The sequence below is a fragment of the Sceloporus occidentalis genome, unplaced genomic scaffold, assembly GCF_023333645.1.
Source record: "Sceloporus occidentalis isolate IW3139 unplaced genomic scaffold, rSceOcc1.0.p SCAF_16, whole genome shotgun sequence".
In the NCBI taxonomy this organism is placed as follows: Eukaryota; Metazoa; Chordata; class Lepidosauria; order Squamata; family Phrynosomatidae; genus Sceloporus; species Sceloporus occidentalis.
In genome coordinates, this window is record NW_028316996.1 from 10222445 (window position 1) to 10246473 (window position 24029).

The 24029-nt window shown below is 41.6% G+C and overlaps 1 protein-coding gene across 1 annotated transcript; it reads right to left on the bottom strand.

The window, feature by feature from the left end:
* Positions 1–374: 374 nt before the first annotated feature.
* On the bottom strand, positions 375–24029 carry LOC149303018 (repulsive guidance molecule B-like). Its single transcript, XM_089481743.1, has 4 exons — positions 23818–24029; positions 22501–22610; positions 10245–10750; positions 375–1037 (listed from the first exon to the last, which is right to left on the bottom strand). Exons 1-4 carry the CDS (start codon positions 24027–24029, stop codon positions 375–377), a joined length of 1491 nt encoding a protein of 496 aa, XP_089337869.1.

Consider the following 24029-nt stretch of genomic DNA (forward strand, 5'->3'; position numbering starts at 1 on the left):
GTAATGTGTGTAAATGTATATATACACATATACAAATACACACAGACACACACAAATGCACACACACACAGACACATTTTTCTTCTGCTATGCCTAACATTTCCTTTGACACATAAATATGTTATAAAAAATAAAGTGCTTTCTAAGATATTCCAATGAAGGAACATATAAAACATAAAAAAGTAATACTACATCCAACACAAGTTTAAAAAAAAAAAAAAAAAAAAAAAGCACAAAATAAACAATATATACAATCTCATGGTTATCCCAAAACAAGCATCGCTCCATATACACGGTATATACATATATGCTCTTCATCTCAATTTGTTCAATATATTATAACAATATATATTTTACATTTTATTTATACACTCCTACAAAAATGCAACACAGAACAAGCATACAAGCCCAACAACAATAGCAGGGAAGGCTTGTGTCTTTCCTCCGCTTCCATTGTTTGGGAATATTTGCCAGCGTTCCTTTCGTGGGTGCAGGGTTTCCACATCTTCCCATGCACTGTGAGCTGCCGCTGTGAAGTTTGCATCACCAGTGGTGAGCAGATCGAAAACGCAAGAGTGAAAGTAGATGTGTTTGACTTGTATCTTTTCAAGACACTTGGCGATGGCACTTTCCAGTGTGTATAAAGAGCGAGCTTGTATAGACGTGTCAGGTGGACTGTTAACTGTTACAGGGAAACGCAGGTGGCCACCCTCGTCGATGCGTTCACTGGAAGGACAACCATTCATACACAACTGTAAGTCTTGGCTTTCCTCGTAGGCCATTGCCAATTCTTCCGGCATACGTATTGCCAGCGTTAAATAGTTTCCAAGCTGGCGTACGATTACTGTAGTCCCAATGTACTTGGCATGCATTTCAACATGTTTCCCGCTGACTTTCTCAATAATCCTCAAGGTCTTCTTGTCACTGTCTCCACCACTTATAGTGCCATCAACAAACGCTGCAGGTAGGTCATCAGTCACAGCCTGATACACTTTCTGATCTGTGCAGTCTTGGTAAGACTTAAATATTATAGTTATCTAGAAAATAAGAAAGACAAGTAGTTAGTTGGAGCTTCTAGGTACACAAAAGCCATGAATCATGAGTGTTCCCTAGAGCATCAGCCTTACCATACAAACCCATCTACATATGTATCTCAAAAATAGTCTACATGCTCAAGCAGTGTGATCAAGGTTGTGGAGGAAGAGGTGGGCAGTGAGATAGCAGAAGGGAGAAGACAAATGAGAAAAGAGTAGACCAAGAACATAGAAGAAAGGGAAGGGTTGTCATCCTTGCATATAGGACATATTTAAAAGTGAAAAAGATAAGGGAGGCAGAACAAGTCTAAAGAATAATGCTTAAAAACATGTTAGTGCAGAATAGTGTTAGTTTCATTGCAGTGATATGTCCTTCCTTAACACTACGCCAATTCAACCATCACTCAATGCCAAAGACACATCATGGTCCCAACAAGATCGACAGTAATAACATAATTCACATTCTAAACTTTAAGAGATGAAGCAATGCTAAAGCACCGATCTCATTTCTAAAACAGGAGCATTGTTTCGTCTTGTCACACTTTGTTGGCTGCAGGTGTTCTAAACAAAAAGTTTATTGAAGAAGAAGAAAAAAAAAGCGTGAAAGCAGCCAGAAGCCGTGACGTACATTTACAAAACTGTTTGCATACCAACAAAACAGAACTGGAATGGCAACATTTCAAACAGGTTTTTAGCAACACCTGTGAAACCGAGGATACCTGGAAGGGGCAGCTCAGACAAAGTACAAATGACAGGTCTCACGGCTTAACAGGCACCTCAGACAACCCACAATCGTAAACATTAACGCTAAACTGGGGAATTAGCCTTTCTTGCAAAAATGAGCAATTTGTCTGCTTTGACAGCCATTACTAATAAACATAAATCTTCACTGTGTTTTTTTGGGCTGAATATATAACGTTTTCAGCAAACACTATCCATCGTAAATAAACAAATGTACAGCCTTATATGGCTTTTAATTTGATTTTTATTTAACCAAGTAAAATGTGTTTCGTGTACTTTGCACAATTGTTTCTGTGAAAAGATATTTAAGCGCTTACAGCTTAAATACAACTATTCATTAGTTAAATGTCTTTAATACTAAATTCCATTTATGCAGCTCAGAATCCCAACAACTATGCTCTAAAAATCATATTTTGGGGGGTTTCTCTTACTGCTGTATTCACTAAAAAGCGACTCTTGAGAACGTTACAGTATTTCATGTCACAGACTTAAATTCTGCATTCCAGACGGCCCACTTTGCCTTCAGCAGAAGCTCCCAGGTTTAAAACATCATAACGAACATTAATGCATTGAGAAGAAGTCCTTAACCCTACTGCAATTCACAACACACGGAATGCGAGAAACACGTCGCGCAGCTCAATAGCAAGTATTATTTAGACTTTTACACATATATACGTGCTCAGCCATTGCAGTGGAGAAACAGATATATTTCACAAGGAAAAAAATAAATAAATAAAATGATATATATATATATATATATATATTATAAATATAATATATGTATATAAAGATATAGTGTGCCCTGCTGGCATGTGTTCTATATGTAGACTCTTCTTCAAAAGGAAAGCCTCCTACTTCTACTGATCTTTCATGAAAGTCTCGCTCACACAATGATAGAAACGCTTGATCGTTTAGGTTTGTGAATTATCTTCCGACACCTAGAAGCGAACAGCACATTCTTAGCTAATCAGTAATTTAGCAGCAGACTATTGGTTTGGAAGCATTCAATCTGCGGCCATACAAAGCTTTGCACATTGAAAATAAATGCCTTGGGGGGGGTTATTAATGGACACATATAGAAAACAATACTATGTGCTTAACCCCTTAACGTCCATTGCCGGGTCAGGCACGTCATGCAAAACGGTCACTTAACGACCTATGACGTGCCTGACACGTCATCAGACTTAAACAAGCTTAGAAAGTGATCAATGATCACTTTCTAAGCTTAAACGGTGTTGCTGTAATGCCTCGATGTCGAGGCATTCAGCAACACCGAGATCGGCATGATGGGCCATGTCTGGCCCCTCCCCGGGGCGTCAACAGCCGCCATACATTGTATGGCGGCGGACGCCCGTTTTAAAAGCGTTTAGGAGGCGATCAACGATCACCTCCTAAACTTCAATGGTATCGCTGGAATGCCTCGATCAGGAGCCATCCAGCGACACCAAACACTTACCTCTTGATGGACTGTGACCGCTCCGGAGAGCGGTCACAGCCGCAGCTGCACGCAGTCTTCACCATCCGCAAGATGGCGGTGGCCCGGGAAAAAAAATAAAGTTGAAAAAGTTCGCTAGACGGTCTCCTGACCTTCTAGAGAACTCTGGCTCCACTTGCTGGTTGAATACAGGTACTGCATTCAACCATACAAGTCAATGGAGGCCAGCTTTCTAATCACTATGTGATTAGTAAAATATTTAAAAGAAAAAAAGCAAAAGCTTAAAAAAAACATGGTAACATTTAAAAATTATTATGCTTTAGAGGAACTATCCAGTTCCAGCAAAATGTAAAAAAAAAGTCCAAAAAGAGTAAAATAAATAAAATAAAAAAATAAAGTTTATTATTATGAGCAAGTGCTAAAATTAGCGCTGTATCTTCCCAAAAATCCTGACGTGGAAAAATTTAAATAAAAGCATTTCAAATACCCAAGGGGTGTCTAATTTAAAAAAATGAATGGTTTGATGGGGTAAATTGGAGTGGCCGGGCTCAAAGATAGGGCATAGGCACAGACTGACCGAAATGGGGAAAAAAAAAAGCGCACTTCCAAAATGTGGCATTTTAACCTCAAACACCAGACAAACCCATACATGTGGGGCATGACTGAACTCGGGAGATGTTCCTGAACACATATTAGGGTGTTGTTTGATAGTGACGTATACCTGGAGCTATAAATTTATACCCAAAGTACAATTTGTGTGAAAAAAAAAAAAAAATACTACCACAAAGTGTGGCAAAGGCTGGTGGTAGAATCTGATGCATGGAAAGGGTTAAATACTACCATTTTAAGTACCTTGGGGTGTCTAGTTTTCAAAAATATATGGTTTTATGAGGTAAATTGTAGTGGCCAGGCTCAAAGATAGGGCATAGGCACAGACTGACCAAAATAGGGGAAAAAAAAGCGCACTTCCCAAATGTGGCCTTTTAACCCCAAACAGCAGTCAAACCCATGCATGGGTGGTATCACTGTACTCGAGAGATGTTATTGAACACATATTAGGGTGTTGTTTGATAGTGACGTATACCTGGAGCTATAAATGTATACCCAAAGTACAATTTGTGTAAAAAAAAATACCAAAAAAATACTAACACAAAGTGTGGCAAAGGCTGGTGGTAGAATCTCATGCATGGAAAGGGTTAAAATACTAGCATTTGAAATACCTTGGGGTGTCTAGTTTTCAAAAATATATGATTTGATGGGGTAAATTGCATTGGCCGGCTTCAAAGATACCCGAAATGGCACATGGGGGGAAGAATTACCAGATTTGGAAAAAATGGTTTTGAAATAGCAAAACGCTACCTATACTTAATGCTCCATAACGTGCAGAAAAAAGCAAAAAAACATAAAAACATTGGGTATTTCTAAACTCAGGACAAATAGTAGAATATATTTAGTAGGGTTTTTCATTAGCTTTTTTTGATGAGTAAAAGATTTTTGGGGTAAAAGTCAGAAAATGTGTTTTTTTTTTACATTTTTCATCATATTTTATTATTTTTTTTATGGGAAATTAGATAATATGATTAAAACAATGGTATCTGAAGAAAGCCCTTCTTGTTCTGAAAAAAAACATATAATTTGTGTGGGTTCACTAAATGAGTGAAGAGAAAATTACATCTAAACACGAACACCGCAAAAGTATTAAAACAGCCTCGGTCCCAATGGTACAAAAGGTAAAACACAGCCTGGTCCTTAAGGGGTTAATATAAATTCCTTTTTGTGGACCCCATTTTCTCTCGAATAGAGGATGTAAATACTTGATCAATGCACATAGCAGAGTAGTTCCCAAATGCATGGATGTCGAGGTGTCCTCGGGCAGCACCGTATAACTGAAGCAGAAGGAATGGAACTCAACTTGACAACTATCCCAGACCCTACAATAAGGCTGTGCTTAAATCTAAATAGAATATAAATCATCGATTGCATAGTCCTTTAACAAATTAGGAAATGTCTTTGCCATCTGGTTGTTATTACTGTATCGGATAAGAGAAGTACAAGTTTCAAAGGATGTCTTCTTTCTAGGGAACACTCATGATTCCCCCCCATTAAATTTGGGGGTAAAAAAAACAGCTGTAGAGCCTAAGATCTGCAGCATCCCAAGGGGGTTGGAAAAGACTATTTTCTATAATTAGACATATTAAGGAACACATCTGTTCCTATTTCAACATTCCTTGTTTACGTAACGCATTTTTTTTTTTTTAATAGAACATAAAAAAAACTAAAAAAAAACACAAAAATCTTTTCTCAAGAACAGAGAAATTGGTTCATAGCTGAAATTCGGGTTCAAAACATACTGAATTTGTATTCAATAGATATGGTGGTAAACATCGATTTTTTTAAATTCTAATTTAAAATGCTACCTAAATAATAATTTTTGATTTGTTGCCAAAAGCTACTCAGGAGATACATAAAGACATGAGTCTTCCCGGGTGATGCAGCAAGACTTCGATAAAGGCAAAGAGTACCAACAATGTAGAGCAGAAGTTTTGCGTGTTTAAAGTGTACATGGGACACTTCCATTAAAGTCTATTTGAGGCTCTGGGCTGGGGAGAGAGAGAACACGCTTCTATAAGCGAAAAATATAGGAAATAGCCGGATCCCTACTAATATGCGGCATTTGTCATATCCTTAGCTTTTGTTTGACTATAAATCCCACCGCCCTCAGTCAGAACAATGATGATGGAAAACGCAGTCCTCAGGTGCAAAAACACAGATCTATTGTCATATCTGAAAATTTGTATTTCCTATTTATAGGTTTTATTTGCAGTTAAGATGATCTATATCTCCCTTGCATTACATTGTATACGCGTCGCTTGCACATTCAGGTTTAGGTTTTAATGAACTACACTGTGGAATTAAGTTCATATGTCTACCCAGGGCCGGCGCCACCTATAGGCAAAGTGGAGGGGGCGCCGGCAGCCGCGAACCGCCGCGGTCACTTGATGGAAGGCAGGCAGCCGCGCAGGTGGGTAAAAGAGGTGGGGCATAAGTGGGTGTGGCAAAATGAGAGGGGCTTGTGGGTGGGGTGGAGTCAGGGGGCGGCAACATTATGTTTTGCCTAGGGTGGCAAAAATCCTTGCACCAGCCCTGTGTCTACCATTTGGTAAATCAAAATGATTCTGACTCTGCTGTTCTCTACATTTATTAGGCAGTCAGTAATTCAGAGAACGCAAGTCATAATATATATATATAATTAACCCATTCATAGGGGTTATATATAAAGTGAACACTTGAATGGCATATTCTTGGTGGCTGTATCTTTCTACTGGATGCTTTTAAGCTGTGCACCATACTCCCTTTTCGTACATAATTTCACCTCCACAGTGACCTGGAATACAGATCTTGCAAAAAAATAAATAAAATATGAGTAGATTTATTGTGATCAATAAAAACAAACACACGCAGAATTTGCGCTCTCAATGGAAATGTTAATTTAATAATGGACCAGCGCGTTCGTAGCCCATTCTTTCCATAAGCAACAATATCACACACGAGACACAAATGAATACACCGAGAGCGGCGGCACAAAACAACTGCTGCTTCAGCTTCATTAATGTTTGAATGGCTTGTCTTCCAGCAATGGGAGTGCCCTTAGTTTATTCCTTACAGCATATTGATTTTAAAACACAGTTAGATAACCCAGAGCTACCAAGCTTATGTTGAACTACAACTCCCATTGCCGAGCTACAAGCTTAATCCAGAAATCTAGAACCCTGTAGATCCAGCAACCAAGAACCGACATATATGGGGTACTTCAAAAAACAATATTTTGTGTCACCCCGGCCAATTACTAGCGAAAAATGTAAGGAAAGAAAGGAAAAATGTAAATCTAAGCTATCCATGAACCAACAAAATATAAATAATAATATAGTTTAAGTAATAAGATGACTTAATATGGGCATGGTATACTTTAAACATCCATATGGTAAGGATTATAATACGCCTGTATTTTATTTATATATTAAATAATAAGAAAATAAGGCATCATTTAGCATATGCGTAAAGCATGCTTTAGCTACATCAGGGATGCCCATAAACCGAAGCCTGAAATAAAGACCATATTGTAACAATGTCTGTGTTTGCTAAACACAATGCACAAGCGAGCCAAGGCAGACAGATGCCCCACAGTTTACACACGACGTACACCTTGCTAGGGCCGGGTGCCCACTATGTATGAATGGTGCATTCATCCCGCACAAAGAGAGCCCTTAATAAAACATGTTATTAGCTGGCATGGAGAATAGCTCATTCAATGCTGAAGACATCTGCAATGTACCACACATGTTACATGACAGATGATTAGGATAGGGGGTCCCACTACCATAATACGTGCAATGATTTCACCACCAGACACTCTGGATACTATGAGGCAGGAGCAATATACTGATGAACCTCTGACGCTTGTATTGGTATAGATGCCTAGGGGCTGAAACTGATACAGTTGCCATCTTAAAACAATGATGTATCCAAAGATAGATTTGGTTGCCCATTTAAACATGGTTGTAAAAAAAGCACATTTTGTAGCAAAGTCATAAAAAGAATTATAAACCCCCCCCCCAAAAAAAACCCCCAGCTTTTATACTAATGATCAACAATGTGCGAAAAAAAAATACCAACACAAGGGCATCATATTCTAGAGGTGATAAAACATTTCAACCATTCTGGCTTTTTTCTTTCTTTTAAATTTTAAAACGGCGAGGTAAGTTGAAGTCTGACTTCTACCCTTCTGAGGTTGAGAAGCCTGAATGGGGTGCACATAAAGACAATACGACAAAACAACTGAACATAAGGTTGGAATACCCATGGAGGGTTTTGTACAGAATAACAAAAACACAGAAAAAAACCCAAAAAACTGTGCAGCCACATGCCTGGGATTTATCAGCAGCTGATCTTAAAGGCATGTCCTGGATACAGTAGACTTTATGTGTAAGTGAATGACTACTGTGAAGTAAGTACTGTAAGTGAAGGACTAGTGACTACACGAGTATGTGGATGGCCAAGGACCAGCTCTATAGCCAGCTCACCTTGCGTACACTCCAAGTGACAATGTAGCAGACTCAAAGGTGCTTTTATACCGCGAATATGGAAGGAAAAATGGACAGCGTTGTATTAGCCCAAGATTGAATGAAGTCTTTTGTTGGACATAGAAGGTCCCAAAAGCTTACGCAATGTTAAATCTTTTTCTAATTAAGTTAAATAGGTGAAAAAATGAGATCTAATTTATATTTTTTTTATTTCTTTTTTTAAGACAATGGGGGCGAAACTTTTTTCTTCATTGCATATCAATGATGTACATATACGTTGTCTGAAAAGAGACAAAAACGGCCCTGAGTCTGAGCATATTTTTACAGGCACCTAGTATTTTTTATTGCCCCACTCATAGCCTATAACCTCACGCAGACACTGATGTCTTGTTACATCCACCTCCCCCATGTATACATTGAATCGCAGCTTCACAGCCCCAGTCACCATACACAAACATATACCTGCATTCACACATACACTAACAGAGTGGGCCATTCATTGAATTCGCTGTTCTGTGCTCCTGCCCTCCCCCCTCCACTTTGCTCTCACAGGGGGGCAGTCATGAACCGGCTGGTCGTTGCGGCTGCCAAGCTCTATAAGAACCCTTAAAATGGAATAATGCACAAAGATGCAGAATTTCAACACCTTCAATCTCAGCCCATGTCTCTCCGAGCACCACCTATCAAGTGGAGCAGAATGTCAATCTGATTCATATAAGAGAGCTTATCCTTCAAGAAGCGCTCAATTGGCCCCATGTAATGCATAGCTAAAAGCCAAATCAATAAGGAGAGTTTTAAATATCCCACTTAACCTATGCATTGTGGAAGGCTAGGTTGGCCCTTCAATAGTTAATAGCGATATCAGGGAGTTGACATTTTCTACACAGTTGCACACTCATCCTTTTGTAAATAAGAGTCCTATCTTTAATTCCGATGCAACTGAACAACAATGATATAGGATAAGGTAAAGCAATCCATCGATTTAAATTTACGCTGTGTGCGAACAAATAATCTGACATATAAAGCATGGCACCAACAAATGGCAATTTGTCGGCAATCTGCCTTCTTTCAAGAAAACTAATCGGTTAACCAACCTGCAAACCAACAAATGCACCCCCGTATTGTACATCAAGAAATCCCTGGGTCAGCTATTTGCTGGTAGTTTGTCAGTTCCTAGGACCATGGCACAGATACACAAGCTTCCACTGTGACCACCCACAATACAAAATACTGCCTCGACCTACACACACATTTTTAAGACTGCAGGTCAGAGTGTGGCCTGTGGTCACCAGCAACATTTTTGACCCACCCCATAAGAATTTGCTCCTTTAGGAGAATTTCCACATATTTCAATTCTAGCAGTCTTTGCAACTAGTATCATTCCATAAGATTGCATTTAGATAAAGCTCTAACATTCGAAATATTCTACATATTCACTAACACGCCATCATTTTGCATTGAAACAAAAGTCAACAGAGGGAGGAGCTGTTATTCTTGACATCTATGTGATTTATACTCAGTTTTTTAATTGAGCTCCAAATTCTAACATATTCCCTAACTACACTTTAACGCATAAAGTCTAGTTGCCTTGCTTACCGCAAAAGAAATAGGTGCATTGTAATATGGCAGATGACAGATGCACATATTTCTCAATATGAAGATGTGAGGTCAATAAACACTAAGTAACACATTATTATACTCTCTCTGCTGAAGAAAAAAATATTAATCAGCATCAATTTTTCCCCTAGGACATTAAAAAGGAGGCCACTTGCAATAAAATGTCAACAAATATGAAAACGCTCCAATCTAACTTCATAACGTGTCATTATGTCATAAAGTAAATACACGTCTACACGTCTTGTGTTCAAATGAAAAGGTTGGAACTCTCGCTTATGGTTGACTTAGCGTGTATTTTTTCCTTTCACTAATTGAATGCATGTCAAGACATGTTACCTTGTTAGTAGCAGTAGCGCTGGATCCAGGAACCACTGGTACATTTGTCACTTGTACTGACAAATAATTGTTGTCTATCAGTGGCCAAGCACCTTCTACTTTGCAGGTCTGAAAATGATCTTTAAAAGTTCTTAGATGAGGGTCTCCAAACAAACCACAAAAAAGATAATTGGGCTGAAAGTGTTCTTCTCGCAGCTCTCTCGCAGTGGCCCTGCTGTGGTAGTTACAAGAGTCATTAGACAACTCTGGGTTGGTAGAAGATGTGGGACCATCCTTGGAGCAGTTCCTCTGACTCATAAGGTCACTGATGCCTAGCACGGCAGAATGGTAGACCAGGTTTCCACGGCATGCTTTGGAAGTCCTGTGTGTGCAGGCGGCATACGCCCGCAAGGCCTTGCAGAACTCAGAGTCAAAGCCATCGCTTCCCGAATTTAAGTGCGACGTTAGCGAAACAAAGTCTGTTGTGCACTTTTGGATGCGGCACTGCGTCTGCTGCTGGCTGTATCCTGTTAAAGGGAAAAACAAGATAGGTAATAAACAACTTGAACCTGGCAAAACCACTTATTACACTCCCTCCGGTGGGTTGAAAGTTACGAAAGCCCTCCACCTTGTGATTGTGTGCTTGACTTCGAGACATATTGGCAGAACTGAACTTTATTTTGTTGCGGTGGATGTTTTTTGCCACTTTGGTCCCACCATAAACATATTATTGACATCCCATCCTGCAGTTTAGCACAATGGGTAAACAGGAAAATAAGTAGTAATGCATCATATAATTCAGAATTGGAGAAGGGGCCCTGCTCAGAACTGGATTACAATCTAGAACATGCCGAACGGTTGGCCATACAGGTATAAAACTAGGGCTGCAACTAACGATTATTTTAATAATCGATTAGTTGGCCGATTATTTTTTCGATTAATCGATTAATCGGATAAAAACAACAATATGCAAATTTTTTGTTTATTTAAAATAATTTAATGAACTGGATGTTAAAAAACAACTTAAAATTTACATTAACATTCTTATTTTGTTATGATGTAATAAAAAAAACAATATTTTCAAAGTACAAAAACCCAAACACAATATTTATGAAACAAAATAACCCCAAACATTCTGAAAAGAGGTGGACTATTACTGTTCAAGAAACTTTGCACCCAGCACTTTGCACCCAGCACTTTGCCCCACCCCTGGCACTTTGCACCCGGCACTTTGCACCCAGAACTTTGCACCCAGCCCTGGCACTTTGCACCCAGAACTTTGCACCCAGCCCTGGCACTTTGCACCCAGCCCTGGCACTTTGCACCCGGCACTTTGCACCCAGAACTTTGCACCCAGCCCTGGCACTTTGCACCCAGAACTTTGCACCCAGCCCTGGCACTTTGCACCCAGCCCTGGCACTTTGCACCCAGCACTTTGCACCCAGCACTGGCACTTTGCACCCAGCCCTGGCACTTTGCACCCAGCCCTGGCACTTTGCACTGTGCCCCTGCACCCAGTCTCCAACTCTGCCCTGCACCCAGCCCTGCCCCCACTCTGCTCTGCACCCACACTCACACTCTGCCCTGCACCCAGTCTCCAACTCTGCCCTGCACCCCCACCCCCACTCTGCCCTGCACCCAGTCTCCTGCCCTGCCCCCACACTCACACCCTGCCCTGCATTCCTACCCTGGCCTGCCCCCCCCACCCCCACTCTGCCCTGCATTCCTACCCTGGCCTGCCCCCCCCACCCCCACTCTGCCCTGCATCCCCTGAAACCCCACCCCCACCCCCGCGAACCGCTCTGTGCGAACGGAGCCACTCGCACAGAGCGAACCGCAACTAAAAGAAGGCGCGTGTAGCGGAAGCGGGGAACGCTCGCGGAGGTAAGTAAAAGGAGCCGAGTGCTCCAACAACGAATCGATCACTCGATTAATCGATAACGGAAATCGTCGACAACGATTTCCGTTATCGATTATTATCGATTTTATCGATTCGTTGTTTCAGCCCTATATAAAACAGATGTGGATAGCCAAACTGATTTCTTGGAGTATCTGATATCGGGAAGAAAAAAAAGAAGGAGAGAGCCTTATATTAAAATAAATGAATAAATAAATAAATAAATAAATAGTCCAAGATAACAATTACGAAAACTAGATTTCCAAACGTGCGTGCACGTGCGTTATTCACGTAGAAGGTCCAGACGCAACCTGCCAATAAGTCAATACTTTGAAACTTAATTCTGATTAGAAGCAGACAACGCAAGCATCCTCATGATTTTCTTAGGACACGACTGTGCACAAGAGCAGACACAACAGACACAACAACACAAGGCTCCGACTAATCACCAGAAAAACTGCTGGTACATATAGGTTTTGCAGCCCTTACATTTGACCACCCCGATGCTATTTTACAGCTTTGGAAATACTGCCAAGAAAACACAGGTGGTAAGTTAATATTCCAAGGAGAAAAAAAAAAAACACAGCTCAGATTTCAGGCTGTGCAAAAATAAAGTTCTAGCTGCATCACACACAGGCAATGTATCTTACAAAAAGCAAATCGCATCCTCAAACCCAAGCTTCCTTCACCGAGAGTAAGACGAGACGTCCTGAAAGATCAAGCAAAGCTTTCTACAATTATATGGGCTGTCAGACCGTCAGTTGCGCAAAGGTCAGAAAAAGACGCAAAGGTCAGAAAAAGCAAACAAAGTAGCCAAATAACCGATTAAATAATGTTTTCTGTTCACAGAATATGTCTACTCAATTACAACGCAAGAAACCTTTTACAGCAGGAAAAAAAAACAAAAAAAAAAACCAGGCAGACTAGATAGTTCTTACCTGCCGTCAAGTTCCATGTTACACCATGTTAGCCCTTTAAGTCAAAAAGGAAAAAAATTAATTGGTCCCTGTAAGACGTGTGCAAAAAATATTTCTATGGTTTGTTGAAAGAAGATAACTGAAAATACATTAGCGTGAAATATTTACGCTATGTTTTATGAAGGGCCGACCCCAGTGACTACCTATTGACTGAAGGACAATAATAGGTAAAGGGACTCTACCCATCTTTAATACATATGATGGCAGAATTACATAGTGCCCCCCTTGGCATAGAGACTATTTTCCACGCAGGGGATGTGTTCAGCCGAACGCATCTCCTAAAACATTTTTTTGGTATACTTTTGCTGCGGAGATCTAATGACACCCCCCCCCCCCCACCACAGGCATTTAAGTGTATCCATTGATTTCAATGCGAGAGCTTTCCTGCCATTGATTGGTTGTTTTGAAGCAGTCAATCAGAGGAGAGAGCTGCAGCTTCTACTGAAAGGCAAGTCATTCTTTAATAATTTTTTTTACCTTCATGTTTAAACAGTTGCCCTAGACACGGCAGAAGAATCTCCCAGGGTCTTTCTGCACATGGAAGTATAGTGTGATAAAATATCGCATCTCAGCGTAACTCAATTACAGATCCACAGCTAACAGAATTCTCTAGTGCCTCTTAAGTTGAGGAGAACTTGGTGCAAATGACTGAAAGCAAAACCGGAGAGCTGAGTTTTCTCTCACCTCAATACATATGGCCCTAGGTGCTTCTTTCATCTTAGTATTTCAAAACCTTCATAAAAGACTTAACTTAAATGGTCAGGGTAAGGTATGGACAGAGTGGCCGCGCCGCACTACTAATATAAACGTTACTAGCAGCAGGGAAATGGTAAAAACCGACAGATTGGTAGAAGTGCATGATTTATATTTCACAGACATGGGATCTTTGGCGCCCTCTCATTTCAATGCATTCCTAAACAATAGACACAGTGGATAAGAATAATCACCGTGTAACGTCATATTTGTTCTGCAGTATGCAGATCTTTAAAGTTCAGGAACGGATGGGCCGATATAAATCATCTTAATGAGCAAAATTCACTAGAAATTGTTTACGTCTAAGTTCTGGCTGCCTGGAGTTCCCTAACATTATGGAAGTCATACAATGCCTTCATTTACAAGCCCTGCTCTCGGTTCCATAAACATTCTTTGTATAGGTTTGCAAGACACTTAATTTCGACTGTACACTTGCTTGTGTTTAAAAAGGACCAAAAATGTTTTCTCCAGGCATCAGAGAGGCAAGCTCTGCCTCACTGAGTCGCCTGTTTTAGCTTCTATTGGGAACGGCATTTGCTTGGCTTACCGGAGCCTGCTGTCCACCTCGCGGAAGGAGGCAATGCCGGCTCTACTGCTCATGTGCCTGCACAGTCATCAAGGGTGCATGTTCCCAACGTTACTCTCTAAATGAACAGCCCAGAGGGGATACCCGTCAGCATCCATCCAACATAAAGGTTTCTAGAAGCACAGTTCCTTTAAAGTTCTAAACCCTTCTGTTTGCTAGCTTATGAACGAATGATTTATGTGATAGCGCACATCGGAACATTCGACTCATACAAGGTCTCCATCTAAGTGACGATTCATACAAGAATTTTCCGACTAGAGGATTGCATATGATACATGGCACATGATAAGCTACAATGGGAACCTGAGGCACTGCGGGTATTGTAATCCAAGAGGTTTTAAAGAGGTTGTTTTTACTTTACCACTGCACATATCACCAGTAGCCTACCCCTGCGTACCATATAAACTTACTTCGCTCAACAATCTACACCAAAGAGCTTTCCTCCATAGAGATATATGATCCAGATGACTCATTGCTATCTGAACATCCTGTACATCATACATCCACAAATATCCAATACTTATAAATGTATAATGGCATTGCATACTTTGGCTGGTAAGGATACCTGAAGGAAAAATATGTCTGTCTGAATGCCAAAGCAATGCAGAACGAAAACAATTTCGGGGAGGAAGCCAAGAAAGGCCATGCGATGTGCGAGTAAGCAGACCCAGTTGATCTTCATTCAGGAAATGCAGGATCTGTTTAGTTGAAATAAAAATCCTTCGCCTGGCAGTTGGATACGATTACAACTCCAGAACGCACAGACCAACACACTGATCTGTTTCCCAACAAGTGGAGATTACAGCTATTTAATAAACACTGGCTACAATGTATGGGGAAACATTCCCTTCAATTACTTAAAAAATAGACTAATCTTGCTTTCCATGGTATGTACGAGTATCTATACATTCGTATTACAGTTCCATACCTCTAACTCTAGCAGAGATACAAATCCTTGGCTAGTCCGTGGAAGGGTGGTTTCAACTAAGGATACCCACGGCCAATATCTTCTGCACACGGATACAGGCTATATCTGCAGAGCATTTATTTTAACCCTTCTTTGCCGTGCAAACAGACTTGGTTAGAAAAGAATGACTCGTTCATTACTTCGAGTAGAATGTTAATGCCATTGGGCTGAAGAAGAGAAAAAAAAAAGCAAACTGGGCAACAAAAACACTACAAGGTTTTAAATTCACATTCCTGCAGCTACCCCAGCCACCTGAGAAGAGATTAATCCGGTGTTTTAATCTTTTCTGAGTTACAAGGCGAATGAATGTGAAATAAACACCGCACATTACCTAACACAAAGAGCTTTTAGATGGATGCAAGATGACCAATAATTGTATTATTTTTACTTTTTGTAATCATTATTGGGATTTTATCATCTTCTCTGTCTAAGCAGCAGTTCCAAGCTTTTAAAGCAACACTAGGATACATTACGAGAAACCTAGGTCACATATCTAAAGTAATATAGTATTTATATACCGTATTTTTCGCTCCATAAGACGCAGTTTTTTTCCTCCCAAAGTAGGATGAAAAATCAGCCGCGTCTTATGGAGCGAAGATGCAGGCAGGCAGGCAGGGAGGGGGGGGCAACGATATACCGTATTTATCGGCGTATAACACGCACTTTTTTAACTAAAATCCGGAGCTTAAACCCTACCTGCGTGTTATACGCCGATAAATCCGGGGTCGCAACTGAGGCAGGCGGCGGCGGCCGCCAGCAGAGGAGTCCTGGATTTCTGCCAGTCAGGGGGGCCCAAGGGGTGCCGAGCGGTTGCTGAAGACAACCGCTCGGCAACTCTCGGGCCCCCCTGCCTGACAGATATACAGGAATCCTTTGCTGGCGGCGGCCGCCACCGCCGCCTGCCTCAGCGCTTCAACTCCTGTGTTGGAAGCGTTTGTCTCGGGTGCCGGCGCTTTACGCTGGGCGCCGGCATATGACGTCAGACGCCGGCGCTCAGCAGTGAAGCGCCGGCACCCGAGACAAACGCCTCACGCTTCCAACACAGGAGTTTAAGGTAAGTGACCGGGGCGGGGGGGGGGAGATCCTGAGAAGGGGGGGTTAGGGAGTTAGAGGGGAGATCCTGAGAAGGGGGGGTTAGGGAGTTAGAGGGGAGATCCTGAGAAGGGGGGGTTAGGGAGTTAGAGGGGAGATACTGAGAAGGGGGGTTAGGGAGGGAGGTCTTACTGTGTGTGTCTTACTGTGTGTGTGTGTCTCACTGTCTCACTGTGTCTGTGTGTGTCTTACTGTGTGTGTCTTACTGTGTTCATAGCTTATTCAGTTATTGTAATAAATATTTTAGCCCATTTTTTAGCTCAAAATATTTTTTCCTTTTTTTTCTCCTCTAAAATCTAGGTGCGTCTTATCAGCAGGTGCGTCTTATAGAGCGAAAAATACGGTATATTAATGGTTACGATGGGGGGGGGGGAGTAATGGAAAATCCCTCCAGTAAGAATTAAATAGTAAGCATTAATAAACACTTACATCTACATCCACCATGCAAATCAGAAGACTTGCTTTTCCCACAGAATTCTTGTAGTGCTACCATCACCGCTGCAAGAGATTCTGGGTAGGCTTATGCAAACAAGGCTAACAATCACCATTTTTCCCCACTCTATACATAGATCCCTTTATTTATACCCGGCAAAGAGGTATAATCGCCAGGTCACCACTCACGGGGAGCTGTTTCGTCCTTTATTGTGACACCGGCTTTCTGAGGAATGGGGCTGTACCTCATTACATTATATAAAGCTGTGTTGACGCAAGCTTAACAAATAGGATATTATTATTGCAGAATTATTTTTGATAATCTGACCAAATTCTAAAAAAATTAGATCTAGTTTGAAAGTGTGTGTGTGTAAATTTCTAAACCTTGAAAGAATAACCTTTTTCGGTTCTTAAATTTATATTTATTAAACATTATTGATTTGTAAAAGATTCTAGGCATATCCATACGACACAAGTGATATTTTCTTCTTCCTTCCTGTTACCTGATATCACAGAAGGGATTGATGTTACTGAATCTCGCCTTCAAAATAGAACAGGAGTTAGATATTCGAGTTCAGGGGATTCTATGGATGAATAGAGGTGCACCTTCAACCCCAATCATGGGGACTTAATTAAAGGGACATTTATCATATGCACTACAATGAGTGCCCGCAAATGTTCATGTGTTCCTTTTGCATGGATCGCTGAAGAGGTGGGCTGTTGCATGGCTGCAGCTTCTAGCTCAGGCAAGTCCTTTTGTTACGGATATGAAAGTACGCACAGATTACTTTAACCAGACACTCTAGGTGGGTGGTCTTTTTTAAATTGTCATGTGGTCCGTTTTCAAAAGCAGAATGACCCCAAATGCATTTACCTATTTCCCTAACATCCCACTACATGCCCAGCAGGAGATGCATTTGGCCGGGCGCTTCTTCATGCATGTGATCTACTCACTCTCGGTCAGCTCCAGCGCTTTGTGCAGGGGTCTGTTAATATGTGTAAAGTCTTCCCATCGATTTCAATGGAAGTTTTCCTGCCACTGATTGGCTACCTAAGCTACCATTGATTTCAATGGACTTATCTCCCTGCCACTGACTCATAGTTTTACGCAGCCAATCATAGAGGAATAACAGCATGGCTGCAAAGTCTCTGCGAGAAAAGTGCTTTATTATAATTTTTGTTTTGAGAGAATATATGAAAGTGCTAATATAGCACTTACTCTATAGTAAGGATGTGTGGCACATTAGACTTCAATATGCATTCTTCTTTAGTTAGGGACACTAAACTGTGCTTTTAAACAATTAGTCTTCTATTCTGGTGAATATTTCTCCAAAGACAGATAGCTATGGCAGAAAAGAACCTACTGGTCCAACTAGTCTGCCCTATTTGGAATCACTTATTACATAAATATATATTAAACTGCAGCTAATCACCTCCTATATAGTTTAGAATGAGTTAGAATGAGTTCCTTCTCATTCAGTTACACTTCTCCTTGAGTTGAACCCGATTAGTTCTTGCAGGACAAGAGCGAGGAGAACGATGGCGACTTTAGGACAAGACAGCTTGTTACGTAGCGATTGCCAACAAATGCCAACATACCCATCAATGCCGGTGTAAAATAGCCCCTTTTAAATCAAGCCTCTCCAAGAGATGACCTTAGCTATATGCCCACGAATATGCTGTGGATATTGGGGTGAGCAGTTTTCTTTTGCCTCTACTCTCTTGGACAATATTTCAACAACAGAAGACAATAGTGGAAACAATATACTTGTGTTTGGTCAATAAGGAGATTATTAGATTTGTTTTTATGTAACAATATATAGTTACATATCAAAGCCATTTGGAAGGAACTTCACCTTGCATATCTACAAATCACGAACAACCATCACACAATCCAACTTGGTAACGTTGTTTAGGTTACCTGGTTACTGCAATGTAACTGTGTGTACAGTAACCAAGAAAAAAAAGCACAACACCCAGGAATGAAACGCTCAAACATTAAAAGAATACCAGCCACGCAAACAAAAGAACTTCTGACACCATACAGCGTAAACTCAAGATTCTAAAAATTACTTGGTTTTTTTTGTACTATTTTTATACCAAAAAAATCCATAACGTAAAACCACAATCTAAATACTTTACTTTTTTTAATTGATATATTTGGATATTGTTTAGATCTACAAATACCAACACCATAGGGTGTATTCACTAAAAAAAATTATATATATTAGATAATTTAAACATTTCATTCTTCTCTTGTTTTCTTGACATATTCTACTACTGAAGGTCCTTTTTAGGTGGATATTTCTACCATAGGTAAACAGCTTTTTTCCTTGATTATTTTTAGCCAGTGTCTAATAGCTCGCTTTATTCTCCTCCATCTTTGCAAAGAGACCGGAGAAAGAAAAAAAATCTGCAAGAAAAATAGTTAAAAATAAGACCCGATTCATTTCTAATAAACATTCCAAGAGCCTTCAGAGTTTTTGTGGTTGTATTTAATAAATCGGTGATTGAGATCCAGATGTAAACATTTAACAGATAATCGGGCTTTGTCGATCAGATTTAAATTACCCTGCTCCAACCTTTCCCCAGCTAATCGCTGCAGGAATTATTCAAGGTAATGATCTTGAACAAAAGCACCTCTCAGCCATCCAGCCCCCTACAAACTGTTCAAATTAGTCACAAGCCACAAATATTAGGACGTTATGCAAAGGTCAAATCACATATGTGGACCCCGCATGATTAAAAAAAAATAAAAAAAAAAAATGCTAGAATGCAGTTCTATCCTCTAGTGAGCCTCCCACCCTTAACCCATTAATGCCAGATGGTAGGCCATTAATCAAACTGGAAAGTATATAAAATTGCTTATGGGCAGACAAGATGAGCTGAACCAAATTCTATGTTTCTGTCTATAAATTCCAATCCCACTATTGCTTTTCTGCTTTTTCAGAAACTGAAAAGGAAGATATGGCGTTCCAACTTCTTAGCAGTGGCCCCCTACATCACCATCAACTCCCCATGGCTGCGCATGATAGGATTTGCAAGGCTCGGAGACTGGCGTGCAGCAGGTCACACAACATTAAAACCACACATTTTTTGCACAATTCCCTAGCACTGAAAATATGAAAAAGGTGTACACCAGCGTGATTTCAGCTGGTTAATATTTTGCAAGCCACATAGGTTGAGCCGAGTCAGTTATGGGGTTAAACAACCGCACCATCTCTTAACTCTTTGAAGGCCAACAGTACAAACATATGGTTCACAAAAGGGATATTCAAATCATAATAACCCCCCCACCACCCCAAAATGCCTTTAAGGAGTTAAATTCTTTCCTTCTACCATCAACAGCAGAACCAGCACAAGGCTCTCCTTTCTCCTTGCAGGAGCTGGAAACCTGATCTCAGCCTGACTTTCAGCAAACACCAGGAAAGGAATAGGAGGAAGAAGGAGGAGGAGGAGGGGGACATCTGGATCATTACATACTATACCTAACAGTGCATAGTTAACTCTTCCATTCCTGCGGGTAATGCTCCGGCCAGAATTACTTCACAGCAAATAAAAAAATGAAATATAGATGCTGCCAAAATGCCGTAAGGTACCCACAGCTCATTCCTGCTGACAGATCGCAATAAGTGGCAACAAATACGTCAAGTCCTGTATTCTAGAAATCTGAATGACATGTTTACAGATGTGTTTTAACTCGTATACCACAACTGTAAAAACAAAACAAACACGTGGGAATGGGAAAAAAAACTAACTGCCACAGAATGAATCACTAACCAGAAAAGCTTGCAATCCAATCTTCTTTTTAAGATATGAAATAGAAAGGGTTTCTGGACGGTTCCAAGCAAAAGCGCTGAACAGAATATGTAAATAGAACTTATTTGCATAAGTAACATATTGACGTCTTAATGCAATCCTGCCTTTGGGAAATACAGCGATGCCCCTGAGCATACATGTCTATTAACTGACTCTGCTCCAGCTGAGCTCATCTCTTGGATTGCAACAGATTTCTACACCTCCTCGCACACAAAGCCCTACCGGGATAATCATATGCCTCAACTACCCCAGCGGGCGCCCCAGACTGCAAACACAAGAACCATCCTGCCCGTCTTGTCTGCCCATTATTCCGGGTGTCCTTTTGTCTCAGGATAGCGTTATGCCCGTCCCATGCATGTTTAAAATCCCCCACTGTATAAGTTTCTACCGCGTCTTCTGGGAGGCTGTTCCACCTGTCTGCTACTCTCTTGGTAAAGTAAAGCTTCCTTTCAACTATGCCAATAGCCCTGTAAGGAGTACAACACTAAATGATATGCATATAGCGGGGTTGTGATCTCCGGCACTTATGAAACCCCCCAATATTGTGTGCCATTTAATTGCTTCAGGACCAAATGAAGGGGAAGACTGGGGGCTGTCAAAAGGTTGAAGGTGATTTTGGGGGATGGAAATGCTTCACAAAATGAAATAAATAAATCGCTAATGCAAATCCACGCTCACTATATATTATCTGTAAGGATTGAGGAAGTACGAGGACGTTCCATCATAAGTCACCGATCGGTGTCGTCTTTATGGGTGACAATCTCCAAGACACCAGGCGCAGGAACACTAGATATGCTGAGCCCAGGGCACATGTACCAAGTGCTGTATGTATTGGAGGGGTTAAAGGGCCTAGTAGAGATTTATTTCCCAGAGCAGGTTAACTAGGCACAAATAAGTGATCTGCCCGCTGGGCAGCGCTGCCTGTATAACCTCGTTTAATGAATACAGCCGGCAGGCCGGTGACTGCAGTCAAGGCTCAATGGCAGTTCTGGGATGCAGGACTGGATGGAACGGATGTCATGTCAGACCGGAGGGAACGCGAGGACCGCCAAGCAGATCCAATGATGCCCCAGTCGCCAGGCAACCGCCATGTTACCAGCATCACCGGTCCTATCTCCTGCTTTACCCCACAGCTAATACTCCGACCCTATGCAGAGAAAGTTAAATCACATTCAGGTGGCAAAGCATACAAACACATATTACACAACTGGCTTTGGAAGCTACTCCAACTCCTACCACGTTAAGCCAACATGTATACCCCATTGGGAGTCTGCAAGCATATTGGGCAGCCCAACTCCCGCTACTCTCAGACAAACCTATATGGGGGTCGTACATATCTTCAGGTCACAGCCATGTGGAAACCAGACAGAAAGTACTTTGGGGGAATATGTTACTAAATTACTACTGCAACAAAACCAACAACGACAACAATAATAAAAACAATTTTTTCATGCTCCAGGGCTGCAGCAGCTATGGTCTGCAACTCCCATCACGGTCATCCAATTTCTCCCTCACATTCTGTGTGCAGGCAATTCAAGTGCTATGGCATGCAACCTATGGCATGATAGGGTTTGCAGTTCCATGAAAGCCATTCAATAAACACCCCGTGTAATTCCCTCTAGAACAAGACGCTGAATAGAAATTGTTCTTACCTGTGTCCCCCCAAAGGACCAGCAGTAAAATGAGGTGCACGGGACTGAGGGTGCCGCGGCGATCAGCCCCGGGGTAGGAGAGTGCGGCCTTTTTCCCCATACCCATCCATTCAGGTCGCAAAGCTGGGCTTTGAGGCACAGCGCCGGTACACGAGCGGCCCAGGCAGGGTACGATGCGGCAGCCACGAAGGGTAAGTCGCTTCCTCTTCTTCCTTAACGATTACGGTGAAGTTTTTCAGTTCAGAAAAAAAATCATGAATGCAATGTAATTAAATATAAAAATTAAAAAAAGTAACAAAAACAGTATATTTGATAAAATAATAACACAACGTACAAAAAACCGACAGAGCGGAACGCGTGAAGAGGGGCTGGTTACAGGCAACGTCCCGGTGCAGCCGCGGTTATCCGGGCTCAGTCAGTGTGCGGGGAGCGGGGGGAAGGCTAAGCTTATTGGGCGTCTCCCAGTCCCTGCACAGCTCCCCGGACAACACCTCCTCACAGCTCCTCCCACCGCACTGCTAGACCGGGCTGCTCCCGCCTCCCGGCTCCAACGCCATTGGCTGGACAGATCTGTCCATCAAGATTCGCTTCCTTACTCCCGGCTTGTCGCTGACTGTTAGTTGTACCGAGTAGGGAGTTGTGCCCGGGCGCTCTTCGCAGATGTGTAGGCTGGTGCTATATTGGAAGGGGGGCGTTAGCGTTATTGGGGTATCTTAGAAATACCTCACCTCAGATATGTGTCATTAATATTAAGCCCTCCCTGCTATTGTGGCTGTAAATCTTGAGGCTTAATGTTAGCATTACAATGTCAATAAGTTTTAACCCTTTCATAGCCCGAGAGTGTCCGTACTCCTCAAATCAAGATGCACGGTCTTGATAAGTCTGTATGTTTATGGGATCCTGTAGCGCAGCGATGGCTTAGCGGAGACCCGTCAGCTTCTTAAGAACTGAAACTCTATGAATGGCGTTATGGTGGGATTTCATAACGCCCAATCAGGTCAATCAATAGAGCCTTTGCGTTTCTAATGCACCAGGCCCCCCTATAGCTGACTGTCCATCCTTCCATATCGGAATGTAACCCTAGTGAGTCGGGGATTGTGATTGGCCGAGAGGGGGGGAAATGGGCGTGGTCACAAAGGCTTTCAGCACTTGTCGACCCCAACCAACATTCCAGGGCCCCTTTCTGTGTAGGATGCTGCAGAAACCGGGAAGGAGAGTAACGAGCTCATGGCAAACAAAGTGTTACATGAATACAATCTAACCATTAAAGCTATGATCAGAATCAAATCACCTTTACTGGCTGACGTATAATGGGGTCTCTTCTTCAGGCATATTATACTCTTTCTTGCTTTCCGTGGCTAACACGGTAGTTTATTTAACATATATAGGATATGTCACTATAGAGATGCTAATAATTACCACTTAGTTAATCCTTCCCCACTACCAGTAATGTTTTTTGTATTGTGACCAGGGTCGGACTGGTGATGATGAGGCGGCTCTGGTGCTTTAAGGCCAGTGGCTGCCTGATGACATAAGAGCCGCCGACGTCTGTATGTGTGCTGCCGCATGCTACGCTTTAATGCTCGTTTAGGTAGTGGCCGGGCATAGTCGGCTACTGGCCCACTGGGCAT

What these genes read in the sequence shown, in the direction of transcription:
- LOC149303018 (XM_089481743.1), bottom strand. Translation starts at nt 24,029, where the DNA reads ATGCCCAGTGGGCCAGTAGCCGACTATGCCCGGCCACTACCTAAACGA. An exon ending in GGGGAAGGATTAACTAAGTG is followed by an intron (nt 22,611 to 23,817) that starts GTAATTATTAGC and finishes GTAATCGTTAAG; the next exon opens with GAAGAAGAGGAAGCGACTTA. An exon ending in GCGCTACTGCTACTAACAAG is followed by an intron (nt 1,038 to 10,244) that starts GTAACATGTCTT and finishes CTTATTTTCTAG; the next exon opens with ATAACTATAATATTTAAGTC.